General features: G+C 48.0%; 1 protein-coding gene and 1 pseudogene across 1 annotated transcript in view; one reads left to right on the forward strand and one right to left on the reverse strand.

Annotated features, from left to right (window-relative positions):
- Positions 1-7,680: 7,680 nt before the first annotated feature.
- ercc1 (excision repair cross-complementation group 1) overlaps positions 7,681-13,866 on the reverse strand; it is a 22,918-nt gene continuing 16,732 nt past the window's right edge. Inside the window, 3 exon segments of the mRNA XM_078423056.1 lie at positions 7,681-8,138; positions 8,452-8,520; positions 8,605-8,676. Coding sequence (XP_078279182.1) covers positions 8,061-8,138; positions 8,452-8,520; positions 8,605-8,676 — 219 coding nt within the window. The 3' untranslated portion in view covers positions 7,681-8,060.
- Positions 10,932-12,487, forward strand: LOC144606887 (G-protein coupled receptor family C group 5 member C-like; annotated as a pseudogene).

Here is a 13,866-nt window from a genome sequence, read left to right on the forward strand (position 1 = left end):
CGACAGGCCGCTCCCTGACTAGCCGCTCCTCGACAGGCCGCTCCTCGACAGGCCGCTCCTCGACAGGCTCCTCCGTGACAGGCCACTCCTCGACAGGCCGCTCCCTGACTGGCCGCTCCTCGACAGGCCGCTCCTCGACAGGCTCCTCCGTGACAGGCCGCTCCCCGACAGGCCTCTCCCCGACAGGCCGCTCCTCGACAGGCTCCTCCGTGACAGGCCACTCCTCGACAGGCCGCTCCCTGACTGGCCGCTCCTCGACAGGCCGCTCCTCGACAGGCTCCTCCGTGACAGGCCGCTCCCCGACAGGCCTCTCCCCGACAGGCCGCTCCTCGACAGGCCGCTCCTCAACAGGCCTCTCCTCGACAGGCCGCTCCCCAACAGGCCGCTCCTCGACAGGCCTCTCCTCGACAGGCTCCTCCATGACAGGCCGCTCCTCGAAAGGCCGCTCCCTGACTGGCCGCTCCCTGACAGGCCACTCCCCTAGAACAAACCTGTCCCTATAACCTATAACCTTGCTTATATTAGCTGAAAAAACTCCAAGAGTTGATCTTCTCAGCCAATCCCCGCACTCACTCCTTCACCTGCCACTCCTCTGACGAACTTGAAGGTATTTAGAGAGGAGATGAAGAGGAATTATTTTAGTCAGAGGGTGGTGAATCTGTGGGATTCATTGCCACTGAAGGCTGTGGAGGACAAATCAATGGATAATTTTAAGGTGGAGATTGGTAGATTCTTGATTAGTACGGGTGTCAGGGTTGTGGGGAGAAGGCAGGAGAATGAGCTTGAGAAGGGGAGATAGATCAGCCATGATTGAATAGTGGAGTAGACTTGATGGTCTAATTCTGCTCCTCTAACTTATGAACATAAAGGTTGAGGCTTGTTTGTAGATAGGATTATGGCTGAAGATGTCATGGTTAAAAATATACTTTTTGAATAAATATGAAAGGCGATTTACATTCATGACAATAAAGTAGCATTTTAGGAGTAGAAATATTGTTAAAACTGTTTAAAAACGCAGTTCTAACTCACTCACCTGAATAGGATATAGCAAGACAAAACAGAATTTTTCAACGTCAGAATTGCATAAAGAAAAAGAGTTGAGGTTTGTTTAAGTTTGCTTCTCTGAAGGCAATAGCAGTGTATCATCTTGACCAGAGTATCGTACAGGAAGTTCTGGAATTCCTTGTTTAACTGTGCATGTGTGACTGCTAGATGCTGCTGTTTGTTCCGTGAGGTATTGAAGGTATTGTTAAGAGTTTGATACAGAGAGAAACTTTAATTAGGGGGATAGTCAGACTGGTCGGAAAACTCAGGGGGAGGGATGGAGAGAGATGGAAAACAAGGGTTACACTTTTATCCCTGTTTACTTCATTGTCACCTTCTAGCTAACAATGATCTATTCGACATTTTCCTTTAAACCCATCTCCTTTGATGTCTCATTTTCACACCTCGCACTTCCTTATCTCTGTGTCTCCCTCTCCCATGACATTCCGTCTGAAGAAGGGTCTTGATCCAAAACATCATCCATTCCTTCTATCCAGAGATACTGCCAGTCAGCTGAGTTACTCCAGCATCTTGCGTTTATCTGCAGTCCTTCCACATTCATGCTGGGGCTGTCTAAGGCACTCAGAATATTCCTCACAGGGTTGAAGTTAAATTGATGATGAGTGTGTGTGGGATTATATTTCTTTCCAGTTGTAACAATGACTGCCTCAGGGCTGCTCTGCTGAGGGCAGCGGTGTAAACAGGGACGTTTTCCTGAATCCCTGGGGACAGGTTAGTGTGGGGGTCTGGGCATCACTGGGGCACAGTGTTGGCATGATATAGAATACAATACAATACAATACAATATATCTTTATTGTCATTGTACCCAGGGGTACAACGAGATTGGGAATGCGCCTCCCATACGATGCAATAATTTAAGTAATTTAGACAACAGCAACCCAACGAAACAATTGTAACAGTTTTAGACAGGGTAAAGTGCAAGTTGATCTATGCGTTGTGGCCATCCGGCTCAGCAGGACCGGTTCATAGCAGCTATGGCCCTGGGGATGAAGCTGTTCCTGAGTCTGGAGGTGCGGGCGTAGAAGGCCTTGTATCGTCTGCCCGATGGAAGGAGTTCGAACAGACTGTTGCAGGGGTGTGAAGAGTCTTTGTGGATGCTGGTGGCTTTTCTGAGGCATCGTGTGTTGTAGATGCCCTCCAAGTCTGGTAGCTGTGTTCCGATGGTCCTCTGAGCTCTATGGACTACCCGCTGTAGAGCTTTCCTTTCTGCCTGATATATATACATAAATATATACATGTGCATATGCATATAAATATATATATGTACATATATACAGTATGTACATGTATGTATATACATATATATATATGTGTGTGTGTGTTTATATATTTATGTATATATGTATAAATAAATAAGTATATATGTGTGTGTGTGTGTATATATATATATATATATATATATAGACATACATATAGATACACATAAAAACAACAAACAACAATAATAGTGCAAAAAGGCAAAACCAATGCCCCCAAGTCTCTGCAGTTTGGAGAGTATTTGGTGCTAGACGGCAGGGTAGAGAGAGACATTCTGGCCTTGCGACATAGTGAGGAGGTGACTGGAGGAGACTCACTGTGATGGATGTTTTTTGGTTTTATGTTGGTTTTGTGATTGTGGGTTTTATTGCTTTCTTTTAATTGCTTCTCATTGTTGATGCCTATTTAATGCTTTTATTGTTGGACTGTGGGTGACTGAATTTCGTCCAATATTGGATGACAAATAAAGCTATCTTGAATCTTGACTGTGGGGAACGGAATTTCGTCCAAAAACATGTTTTTGCATGACAACAAAGGCCATTCCATTCCATTCTATTCCATTCCATTCTATTCTATTCCATTCTATTCTAGTGTGTACTGGCCCACTGGCTGCAGGGAAGAATCTGTTCCTGAACCTACATGTACTAAACCAACTGAGACGATAACGAGGCAGATAGTCTGTGGAGTTTATGATATCTATGAGCCACTATTCATCTGTCAATTCATCTTCATTGTCACTGTTTTTATCACATTCTTTTCTTCCACATATCATGCCCCCATCTGTCTTTTATTGAATTCCAATATTAATGTGTGAGCGTAAACATTTGTTTCACTAACAACCATTATATAAAAGTTAAATTATGTTTTTTTGAATGTCGACAGCATTAGCAAAAGAGTAATACAGTGTGGAAACAGAACGTTTGGCCCAAGTTGCCAACACCGACCAACATGCAGCCAGCTACACTAGTCCCACCTGCCTGCGTTTGGCCCATATTCCTATGGACCTGTCCTACTCATGTATTTGTCTAAATGTGTTTTAAACATTGTGATAGTACCTGCCTCAGCTACGTCCTCCGGCAGCTCATTCCATGCACCCACTACCTTTGTGTGTGAAAACATTCCCCCTCAGGTTCCTATTAAATCTTTACCCCCCTTACCTTATACCTATTCCCCTGCTCTTCATAAATCCATGCTGCCTTTGACCAATCCTGGCACTGCTTTCCCAATGCGTTGCTATTACATCTTTCATAATCGACGCAAGCATCTTCCCCACTACCGATGTCAGGCTAACTCTATCCCTGCTTTCTTAAAAAGTGGGGTGACATTGGCTTCCCTCCAGTCCAAGAGAGACAAGCTGCTGGGTTCTGTCGCCATCCTGGCTTTAGCTCTCTGACCCCACCCAGTGGTAGCAACAAGAATAATACTAAGTATATATGTCACTACAGAATCTCCGTGTACCAGGCTTCCTCAACTTCACAACAGATGAGGGAGAATCCTGCAGGAATGACTGGGCCTGGATTCTTTATTCCAAACGAGGTCACTGACACGGAGGTCAGAGTGTGGAGACCATGTGGAGATTTTGCAATCCTTAAAAGTGACCAGAATACCTGATCCTTGTTACGTGTCAGTTAGTGGGAGCCTGCCATGGAGTTACGCTGTCCCATTCCCCAAAACTACAACAGTGACTATACCTCGTAAGTGATTCCCACATTGGGACACAGGAGAGTGTGAAAGGTCCGTCAGAAATGCACGGCTTTGCTGGTACTCGGAGATTCTGCAGTGATGGAGATTTGTTTTTTACACATAGTATTATTCGTGTTACTACCACAAGGTGGAGGCAGAGAGCTACAGCCTGGCTGGGGTCTGAACCCTGGTTGTCTCTGTGAACCACTGCCTCTGCGGCAGGCTTGGTTCACAGATTTGCTCAGAGTGAAGCCTCACTCACTTCTAGAAATGTTTCTGTTGTGGGGAATGGGAGGGGGAGTTAAAGCGTTGAGCATATGGGAGATAGAAACATAGGTGCAGTAGGAGGCCAACTAATAGAGCCTCTAGAGCTCTATCTAACTCTCTTTTAAATTCATCCAGTGAATTGGCCTTCACTGCCAATGGTGGCTGAGAATTCCACAAATTGATATCGATATCGCAAAACCTGAGTCAACCCCCAGAGATATCAATCACTGACCAAAATATCTGCGTCTTCCAGTAGTTGCTAGACTGACCTGATTTCGTCAAGACACATCACAAGAGTTAGCGAATGGCCAATTCGTCATCAGTTGAGCGAATTAGAGGAAAACCAAGGTAGTGAAAACTACTTACATCGGGGGCCCAATTCTTCTCTCCATGTCTGAGACGACTCAGCTCCTTGACCGCGAACTCGTGGCAATTGTCTTTTGAAATCCCACTTCTGACACTAAAATAATAATCCGAGTTCTTTACCTTCAGTCTGGGTTGTAATAAATAATACGAATACTGGATGAGTACAACAGATTTTATTCCACAGTGGGGTTCTTCCCGTGAAACTCTCCAGGTACAACACAAGTATCTGAAGAGATCTCGGGAGAGAGAACACCTTTTTCCAAGATTGATTACGTTTTATACAGAAAGGAAAAAGGGTGTTACATAAGAAATCAACAAGCAATCACAATCTTCATACAATTCCCATGGTTACAGAAAAAACTAAACTAAACTCATTAATACAGGTCACATGCTTCCAGGGAAACGCATCACCGAGGGAAGATCAAAACGTAACTTTCTACTTCCACACATAAGGAGTTGTTATTGAGAAAAATAAGTCACTCTTATCTTACTATTTGCGCCATTCTGCAGCTGCACGACCTTGCTTCTGACCACAACAACATCCAACTAATACTAGAACAAAGCATCCATTCAGGAACACAAGGAGCCTTTTAGTGCCTGTCTGCTCTCAATCACTCTCAAGTCAATAAACACATTCTTTACTACTACTCCTCCAAACCAGCATCCCTTTCACTACTTTGATACTTAAAATAGGCATTCATATTCTATTAGCTAAAACAACAAGTTACTTGTAACCATCTACAACAAAATATCAATATCACTAATCAACAACACAAGCCAATAGCATCCTTATATGCTATAGATCCTCACCTCCATCCCAGGGATTAACCTCGTCAACCTACGCTGCACTGCCTCAATAGCAAGGATGTCCTTCCTCAAATTAGGAGACCAAAACTGCACACAATACTCCAGATGTGGTGTCATCAGGGCCCTATACAACTGGAGAAGGACCTGCTTGCTCCTATAAACTCAAATCCTCTCATTATGAAGGCCAACATGCCATTACCTTTCTTCACTGCCTGCTGTACCTGCAACACTTACTTTCAGTGACTGGTGTACAAGGACACCCAGGTCTCATTGCACTTCCCCTTTACCTAATCTGACATCATTGAGATAATAATCTGCCTCTTTGTTTTTGCTGCCAAAGTGGATAACCTCACATTTATCTACCTTATCCATGCAGGATACTGTCACTGCACTGAGAAGCTCCTTCAGTGACAGACTCCTTCACGCCAAGTGCAAAGCATCATGGTAAAGCATCTGCCTCTAGCACTTTGTGTGGCGTGACCACCGCCTTTCCTGCTAATAATCTGCCATCGCTTGAAGAGCCAGCGGTAGATAGGACCAGGTCAGGATGATCAATCAGATGGCTCTGTAAGTCCAGCGGCAGTGAGTGGCAGTGGCTTCTACAAGCAATAGACAATCATGCTCACATCCTACTTCTGGCAGTGGTACAAAAGGTAGCTGGGTTTATAGCAGGTGATCACTGATAAGTACAGTTCCGATATGATAAAAAGATAACTTCATATCCTGTTCATCTAGGGGCTGTGAAATGCTGTGTGGCTGCAGAGTTCAATAATAACATCACTGCATGAGGAACAGTCACTACACACGGGTGATCAAGAACGATGGGGATTGTTTTTTCCATCATTGAGGTTGATGTCCAAGTCTTTGAGGGACACTTTGAGGCAGTCCTTAAACCGTTTCTTCTGTCCTCCTACTGAGCGCTTGCCCTGACACAGTTCTCCATACAGAAGCTGTTTTGGCAGTCGCCTCTCGGGCACTCTGACGACATGGCCTGCCCATCTGGCTTGGGCTTTCTGTAGGAGGGTGTGGACGCTGGGGATTCCGGCCCGTTCCAAGACCTCTGTGTCTGGGATTTTGTCCTGCCACCTGATGTGAAGGAGACTGCGTGGGCAGCTCAAGTGAAAGTGGTTGAGCTGTTTGTCATGTCTGCTGTAGACAGTCCAGGTCTCACTGACATAGAGAAGAGTGGTGAGTCCCACTGCACGGTAGACCTTCAGCTTGGTGGTAAGGCTGAGTCCTCTCATCTACCAAACATTCCCACGGAGTCGCCCAAAGGCAGCACTGGCCTTGGCAATCCTGTTGTTGACCTCAGCGTCAATGTTCACCACTCGCGAGAGTGTACTACCCAGATAGGTAAAGCTGTCGACTGCCTGTAGATTCTGCCCCTTCACCGTGATGTGTTGTTCCTGGTAGGGCTTTCCAGGCGTGGGCTGGTACATAACTTCAGACCTTTTTGGTGCTAATGGAGAGACCAAAGTTGTCACAGTCCATTTCATGCTGCATCTTCTGCTCTGTGCTGGCGTTGAGGGGCCCAGTCATCAGCAAACAAGAAATCTCTGATGATGGTCTCCTTCACCTTTGTAACAGCTTGCAGGCGCCTGAGGTTGAACAGCCTGCTGTCAGTCCTGTACCTGATGTGTATTCCATCCTGGCAGTCACGGAAGGCATCAGTCAGCATGGCATCAGTCACTGGAAAGGCTTCCGACTCGTCTCCATCATCTATCACTTTCACCATCATGCCGTCATGGAACTGCCGGACAATCGTGATGAACTTGCTGGGTTGCAAATGTTGCAGCAATTTAATTGTTTTCTTTACAATCAGGACCTGTCACAGAGGCTACCAAAAGGTCATCGACATAATGGATCAAAGTAGACCTCTCCGATAATTGACATTCCTCAAGATCATCTTTCACTGCCGGGCTTTCAGTATACCCCTGGGGCAGCCTAGTCCAGGTGTATTGCTGATCCTTGTAGGTAAAGGCAAAGAGGAACTGGCTGTCTTTATGCAGGGCTGTGGAGAAAAAGGCCAAACATAGGTCAATTACTGCAAAGGTGTCAGCACCGCCGGTATAGATGTGTGCGTGGATCGCTAGTCGGCACTGACTCGGTGGGCCGAAGGGCCTGCTTCAACCCTGTATCTCAAAACTAAACTCGACTCAAATGGTTGAAGAACAATTCAAATAACGAGATTTCCACAAAGTTAAAAAAAAAGTTTTTATTTTGTTTGAAAGGTCAGTAAATAAAACAGAAATAAAACACAGTTGTGTATCTCGAGTGGGAGGGAGGGAGGGAGGGAAGGTGTGCGGGAGGGAGAGGGGGGAGAGAGGGTGAATGAGGGAGGGTGAATGAGGGAAGGAGGGCGGGAGAGAGGAAGGGCGAGACGGGAGAGGGAGAGAGGGAGGGAGGGGGAGAGGGGAGAGGGAGGGGAGAGGGAGTGGGAGAGAGGGAGGGACAGAGAGGGAGGGAGAGAGAGAGGGAGGGAGAGAGGGAGGGAGAGGGAGAGGGAGGGGAGGGGAAGGAGAGAGAGAGAGAGGGAGGGAATGAGTGTGTGAGAAAGTTTTGGAAAGTTTGAGAGCAGAGAGAGGGAGGGATGGATGAAGTAATGCCTCTGTCTTCAGTTTCCCTCTCTCCCAGGTTCTGATCCTTGGTTTCGAAGGAAAGGTTCATGAAAAGTTGCTTGAAGCCTTCTAGCCTGTAGGAAAGACATAGATATATGTTAGTTCCTGCTCTCTAACACTCTCCCCCTCTCACTCACTTCCCCTCACACCTCTTCTCCCCTTCTCTCTCTCTCCCCTCTTGCCCCCCCTTTCTCCTCTCTCCCGCTTCCCCCCCTCTCTCTCCCCTATTCCCCTCCTTCTCTCCCCATCCCTCCCTCCCCCTCTCTCCTGCCCCTCCCCTATTCCCCTCCCTCTCTCCCCATCCCTCTCTCCTGCCCCTCTCTCTCCCCCCCTCTCTCTCCCTCACCCTCCCCCCTCTCCTTCTCTTCCCCCTCTCTCCCCTCTTACCTTATGCGGACCTAGTCCAGGACAAAGGGAGATTTGGTCACTTGGAGACTCAACTATATCTGCAAGTGTCTAAAAAAGAGGGAAGAGAATTAGTGGGGAGAGTTAGGAGGGAGAGAGTTAGGGGGAGAGAATTAGGGGGGAGAGAGAACTTACCTTAAACGTACTGATCAGAGTTATACAATCTGTTCGGTTAACAGATTTTACCGTAGTTAAACAGTCTGTTATCTGTAATCAAAGGAAGAGTTATATTTAAAAGCGACATCACAAATAGACAGTGCTGGTACACAGTTCCACAGGTAGACAGGGAGTGTTGTAGAGCAGAGGGATCTAGGAGTGCATGTACACATTCCCCTGAAAGTGGCGTCACTGGTAGATAGGGAGTGTTTAGTGCAGAGGGATTTAGGTGCGCAGATACACAGTTCCCTGAACGTGGGGTCACAGGTTGACAAGGGGTGTTGTAGAGCAGAGGGATCTAGGAGTGCAGGGACATTGTTCCTTGAAAATGGCATCACAGGTAGAAAGGGAGTGTTGTAGAGCAGAGAGGCATCTAGGAGTGCAGGTACATCGTTCCCTGAAAGTGGCGTTACAGGTAGACGGGGTGTGTGGTGGAACAGAGAGGGATCTAGGTGTGTGATCAATATTGAACCACAGAAATGTAGTAATTGTTTGTTTAAATCCCTCTATTGGTTCTAGTCTGCTTCAACGCCTCTTCTCTCCAATTAACTAACAATTAAATTTAATATCTGGCGACAGACTATTGCAAATCTTCTCAGAAAATAAGGCTAGGATTAAGAATTGGAAATATTTAATTTCAGGATTGTTTTGATACCCCTAAAAAGAATTTAATAAGAAATTAGCCGGAAGTGTTTCCTTCTTGTCTCCAGGTTTCCTTCTTTCTTCTTTCTTTCTTTCTTTCCTTTTTTATTTTTATTTCTTTATCTTTCTTCTTCTCCTTTTTCCTCTTTTTTTCTAACTGGGGGGTGGGGGGGGAGGGGGTTGTGGGTGGGGAGATAATACAGAACAATACAGGTATAATCCAATTTAAAATGTATAATCGAATTTATAATGTAGGTACCATCGCGTACTATGAGTTCATACATGTATTTGTTTTGTTAAAATTTAAATAAAATTAATTAAAAAAAGAAAATAAGGCTGTACTTCCTTTCAAATTCAAGTCAAGTCAATTTTATTTGTATAGCACATTTAAAAACAACCCACGTTGACCAAAGTGCTGTACATCTGATTAGGTACTAAGGAAAAAAATGAAAAATACAGTAGCACGCAAACAGTTCACAGCGCCTCCTCAATGAGCCTCAAACGCTAGGGAGTAGAAATAGGAAATTAATCCCTCCCTCTACCCCAATCCCTCTCCTCACCCTCCCCTCTCCCCCACCCCCCCCCCCCTTGGAGAGTGAGAGGGAGAGAGGGAAGAGGGAGGGAGGGGTATAGGATAGCTGCTTTTGAAACCCTCATCACCTCTCTCCCTTCTACTCTACTCCTCCCATCCCCTCTCCTCTCCTCCCCTCCTCTCCTCCCCTCCCCTCTCCTAACCCTCTAGCCTCGCCTCCCCTCCCCTCCCCTCTCATCTCATCTCATCCAGTCAGTCAGAGTGGCAGAGGGAGAGAGAGTCAGAGACAGAGAGAGACAGAGGGAGAGAGTCAGAGAGAGAGAGAGCAGACGTAAGTAAACAGATTACTTCCTCCACTCATTTCCCTCTCTCTCTTCCTCTCTTTAAACTAAACTTTATCCTGTATCTGCACTGTGGACGGTTTAATTGTAGTCATGTATAGTGTTGCCTTGGTACACGTGACAATAAACTAATCTCTCTCTCTCTCTCTCTCTCTCTCTTGGAGATGCAGGGAATGGAGGGATATGGATCAAGTGCAGACCGATCTGTTTAACTTGGCATTGTGTACAGCACAGACATAGTGGGCCGAAGGGCCTGTTCCAGTGCTGTACTATTCTCTGTTAAAGGAGATAGAAAGGAAGAGATGGGGGAGGGAGGGTGGAGGGAGAGCGGTTTTCTTTGCTTTGGGAAGGGTTATAAACTTCCCCCACCTTCTCCCTCACCACATTCCTGATTAACCCTCCCCTCCCTCGTTTGCACCCTTTAATCCACTCTCTCCCTCTCTCCCCCTCTCACTTCCCCTCCCCATCTTTTTCCACCCTCTCTCCCCTTCCCTCATTAACACCCTTTAATCCCCTTTCTTTACTCCCCACTCTCTCCCCCCTCTCCCCTTCCTAGTTTCCACCCTTTAATCTCTATTTCCCTCTCCCCCTCTCTCTCCCCTCCCTCATTTACCCTTTAATCCCCTCTATTTTTCTCCCCTCCCCCTCTCCCCTCCCTCATTTACCTCCTCTAATCCCCTCTCTCTATTTCCCCCCTCCCTCCCCTCTCTCTCTTCTTCACTCGTTTACACCCTCTAATCCCCTCTCTCTTTCTCTCCCTCCTTCCCCCTCTCCACCAGACTCCATCCAAGATGGCTGCTGCTCCAGTTGGTTGCCGGAGAGACCTGAACTGGATTTACTTCGGCCTGTGTGGCCTAAAGGAGGCCTGGGGCATCCTCGTGGAGTCCCTGGCCTCCTTCGGCCTAGTATTCGGGGCCTGCCTGCTGCTTGCCCTGCTCGTAATCGAAGTACGGGCCGAAAAACAGACGGCAAGGCTCGGTTCGCCCTCAGGGCCTCACTAGGCCTTGGAGCCTGGGGCTTAGTAGGTCTGAGTCTGGCCTTCGTGGTCAGGCCTCACCCCGACAACTGCTCAGCCCGCCGCATCCTCTTCGGGTGCCTCTGCGGCCTGTGTTTCAGCTGTCTTTCATCCCTGGCTGGTAGTTTGGCCTGGAAATCTCGCTACAGCCGTCCACCGACCGATGGGGCCTGCCTGGCGGTGGCCCTGGGACTGTTCTCAGTGGAGTGTGTCATAAAGGCTACCTGGCTCCTAACATCCACCGTCAGGGCTAGGCCATTGGAGCGGGAGGCCGGCCAGAGCCCTTGCTCGATTGCCAAGGCCGATTTCACCGGAGCATCGGCCTACGTGATGGGCCTGCTGCTCCTAAGCCTGGTTCTGGCAGGCCTGGGCCTACGTTGCCCTGGCAAACGGGACCGCAGGCTTGCGGCCTACCTCCTCTCTTCGGCCTGTGCTTCTGCGATAGTCTGGACGGCCTGTTTTGGGGCCTATCTCGGCGGGGAGAGAAGGCCGCACCTCAGGGCAAGGCCTGATGCTTGGGATGACCCCCCCCTCGCCTCCCTCCTCCTCGCCCAGGGCTGGGTCTTCCTCTGCCTCTGTCTCGCCCCCTGGGTCATCGAGGGAATGAGGGGCCGAAGGGGAGGGAGGGGGAGAGGGAGGTAGGTCCAAATGAGGTCTACACCATCAACAGGGCCTTCCGCACGGAGGTGGGAGATGGTGAGTGAGGGAGGGATAGAGGGAAGGAGGGAGGGAGAGACACAGGGAGGGAGAGGGAGGGAGTGAAGGAGGGAGAGAGGAAGGAAGAATGAGGAGAAAGGGAGGGAGAGGCTAGGTGGGAGGGGACAGAGGGAGGGATGGTGGGAAGGAGAGGGAGGGAGATGTGATACACATTAAATACTAACCCTCTCTCCCCAGAGAATCCGATAAACTCTACGCTCGACGATGTCTCTCTCAACTTAGAACCAAAATCGATCAATTCAGAGCAGAAATTCTCAATAACTCTGTGAGTGTCCCCTCTCTCCCTCCCTCTCTCCCCCTCCTCTCTCCCTCTGCTCTTCCCTCCCTCCCTCCCCTCTTCTCTGCCTCCCTCCCCTCCTCTCCCTCCCTCCCTCTTTCCTCTCTCAAACTTTCCAAAACTTTCTCACATATCCCCTCCCTCCCACTCTCCCTCCCTCACTCCATTCATCTCTCCATCCCTCCCTCCCTCCCCTCTCTCCCCATCCCACCCTCCCTCCTTCTCACCCTGCCTCCCTCCCCCTCTCCCTCCATCCCTCTCTCTCACTCACTCTTTTTCCTCTCTTCCCCCAACAGATTCGAAGACAAGATCATCTTTATCGAACCCACTTTCTCTGAGTCTCGGAAATGCTGTAGATTTGACCTCAGGACCCTGTTTCCTCCCTCCCCCGGTCTCCTCCCTCTCAAACTTTCCAAAACATTCTCAAACTTTCTCACACACTCATTCCATCCCTCCCTCTCTCCCCCCATCCAGTCACACACTCCTCCCGGGGTCAGAAATACACACGTCTTTGTATATGTAGGTTATGTAGGTTAATTGGCTGGGTAAATGTAAAAATTGTCCCTAGTGGGTGTAGGATAGTGTTAATGTACGGGGATCACTGGGCGGCACGGACTTGGAGGGCCGAAAAGGCCTGTTTCCGGCTGTATATATATGATATGATATGATATGATGATAGAGTCATAGAGTGATACAGCGTTGAAATAGGCCCTTTGACCCAACTTGCCCACACTGGCCAACTTGCCCTATCTACACTAGTCCCACCTACCCGCTTTTGACTCATATCTCTGCAAACGTCCTATCCATGTAACCTGTCCAAGTGGTGGGATAGTCCCTGCCTAAAACTACCACCTCTGGCAGCTCGTTCCATACACCCACCACCCTCTGTGTGGAAAAGTTACCCCTCAAGTTCCTATTAAATCTTTTCCCATTCTCCTTAAACCTAAGTCCTCTGGTTCTCGATTCCCTACTCTGGGCAAGAGACTCTGTGCATCTACCCGATCTATTCCTCTCATGATTTTGTACACATCTATAAGATCACGCCTCATCCTCCTACACTCCAAGGAATAGATTCCTTGCCTGCCCCAACCTCTCCCTGTAGCTTAGGCCCCTCGAGTCCTAGCAACATCCTCGTAAATCTTCTCCGCACCCCTTTCCAGCTTGACGACATCTTTCCAATGACACAGTGCCCAGAACTGAACATAATACTCCAAATGTGGCCACACCAACATCTTGTACAACTGCAACATGACCTCCCAACTTCTATACTCAATACTCTGAATGATGAAGGCCAATATGCCAAAAGATCTTATCAACCTGTGACACCACTTTCAGGGAACTGTGTACCTGCACTCCTAGATCCCTCTGCTCTACAACACGCCCAGTCTACCTGTGACGCCACTTTCAGGGAACGATGTACCTCCACTCCTAGATCCCTCTGCTCTACAACACGCCAGTCTACCTGTGACCACTTTCAAGGGAATGATGTCCCTGCACTCCTAGATCCCTCTGCTCTACAACACTCCCTGTCTACCTGTGATGCCACTTTCAGGGAACTGTGTACTTGTGCTCCTAGATCTTTGTTTTAAGAGCTTCGAAAATAAAATTTGTTCAAATCCCACGCTGAATATAATCTTGTCGTTATTGAGGGGAATGAGATGATCGAACAGAACTGAACAGAAACAGGCCCTTCGGCCCACAGAGTCTGTGCTAAACT

Source organism: Rhinoraja longicauda, chromosome 27, assembly GCF_053455715.1.
Source record: "Rhinoraja longicauda isolate Sanriku21f chromosome 27, sRhiLon1.1, whole genome shotgun sequence".
Lineage (NCBI taxonomy): Eukaryota > Metazoa > Chordata > Chondrichthyes > Rajiformes > Arhynchobatidae > Rhinoraja > Rhinoraja longicauda.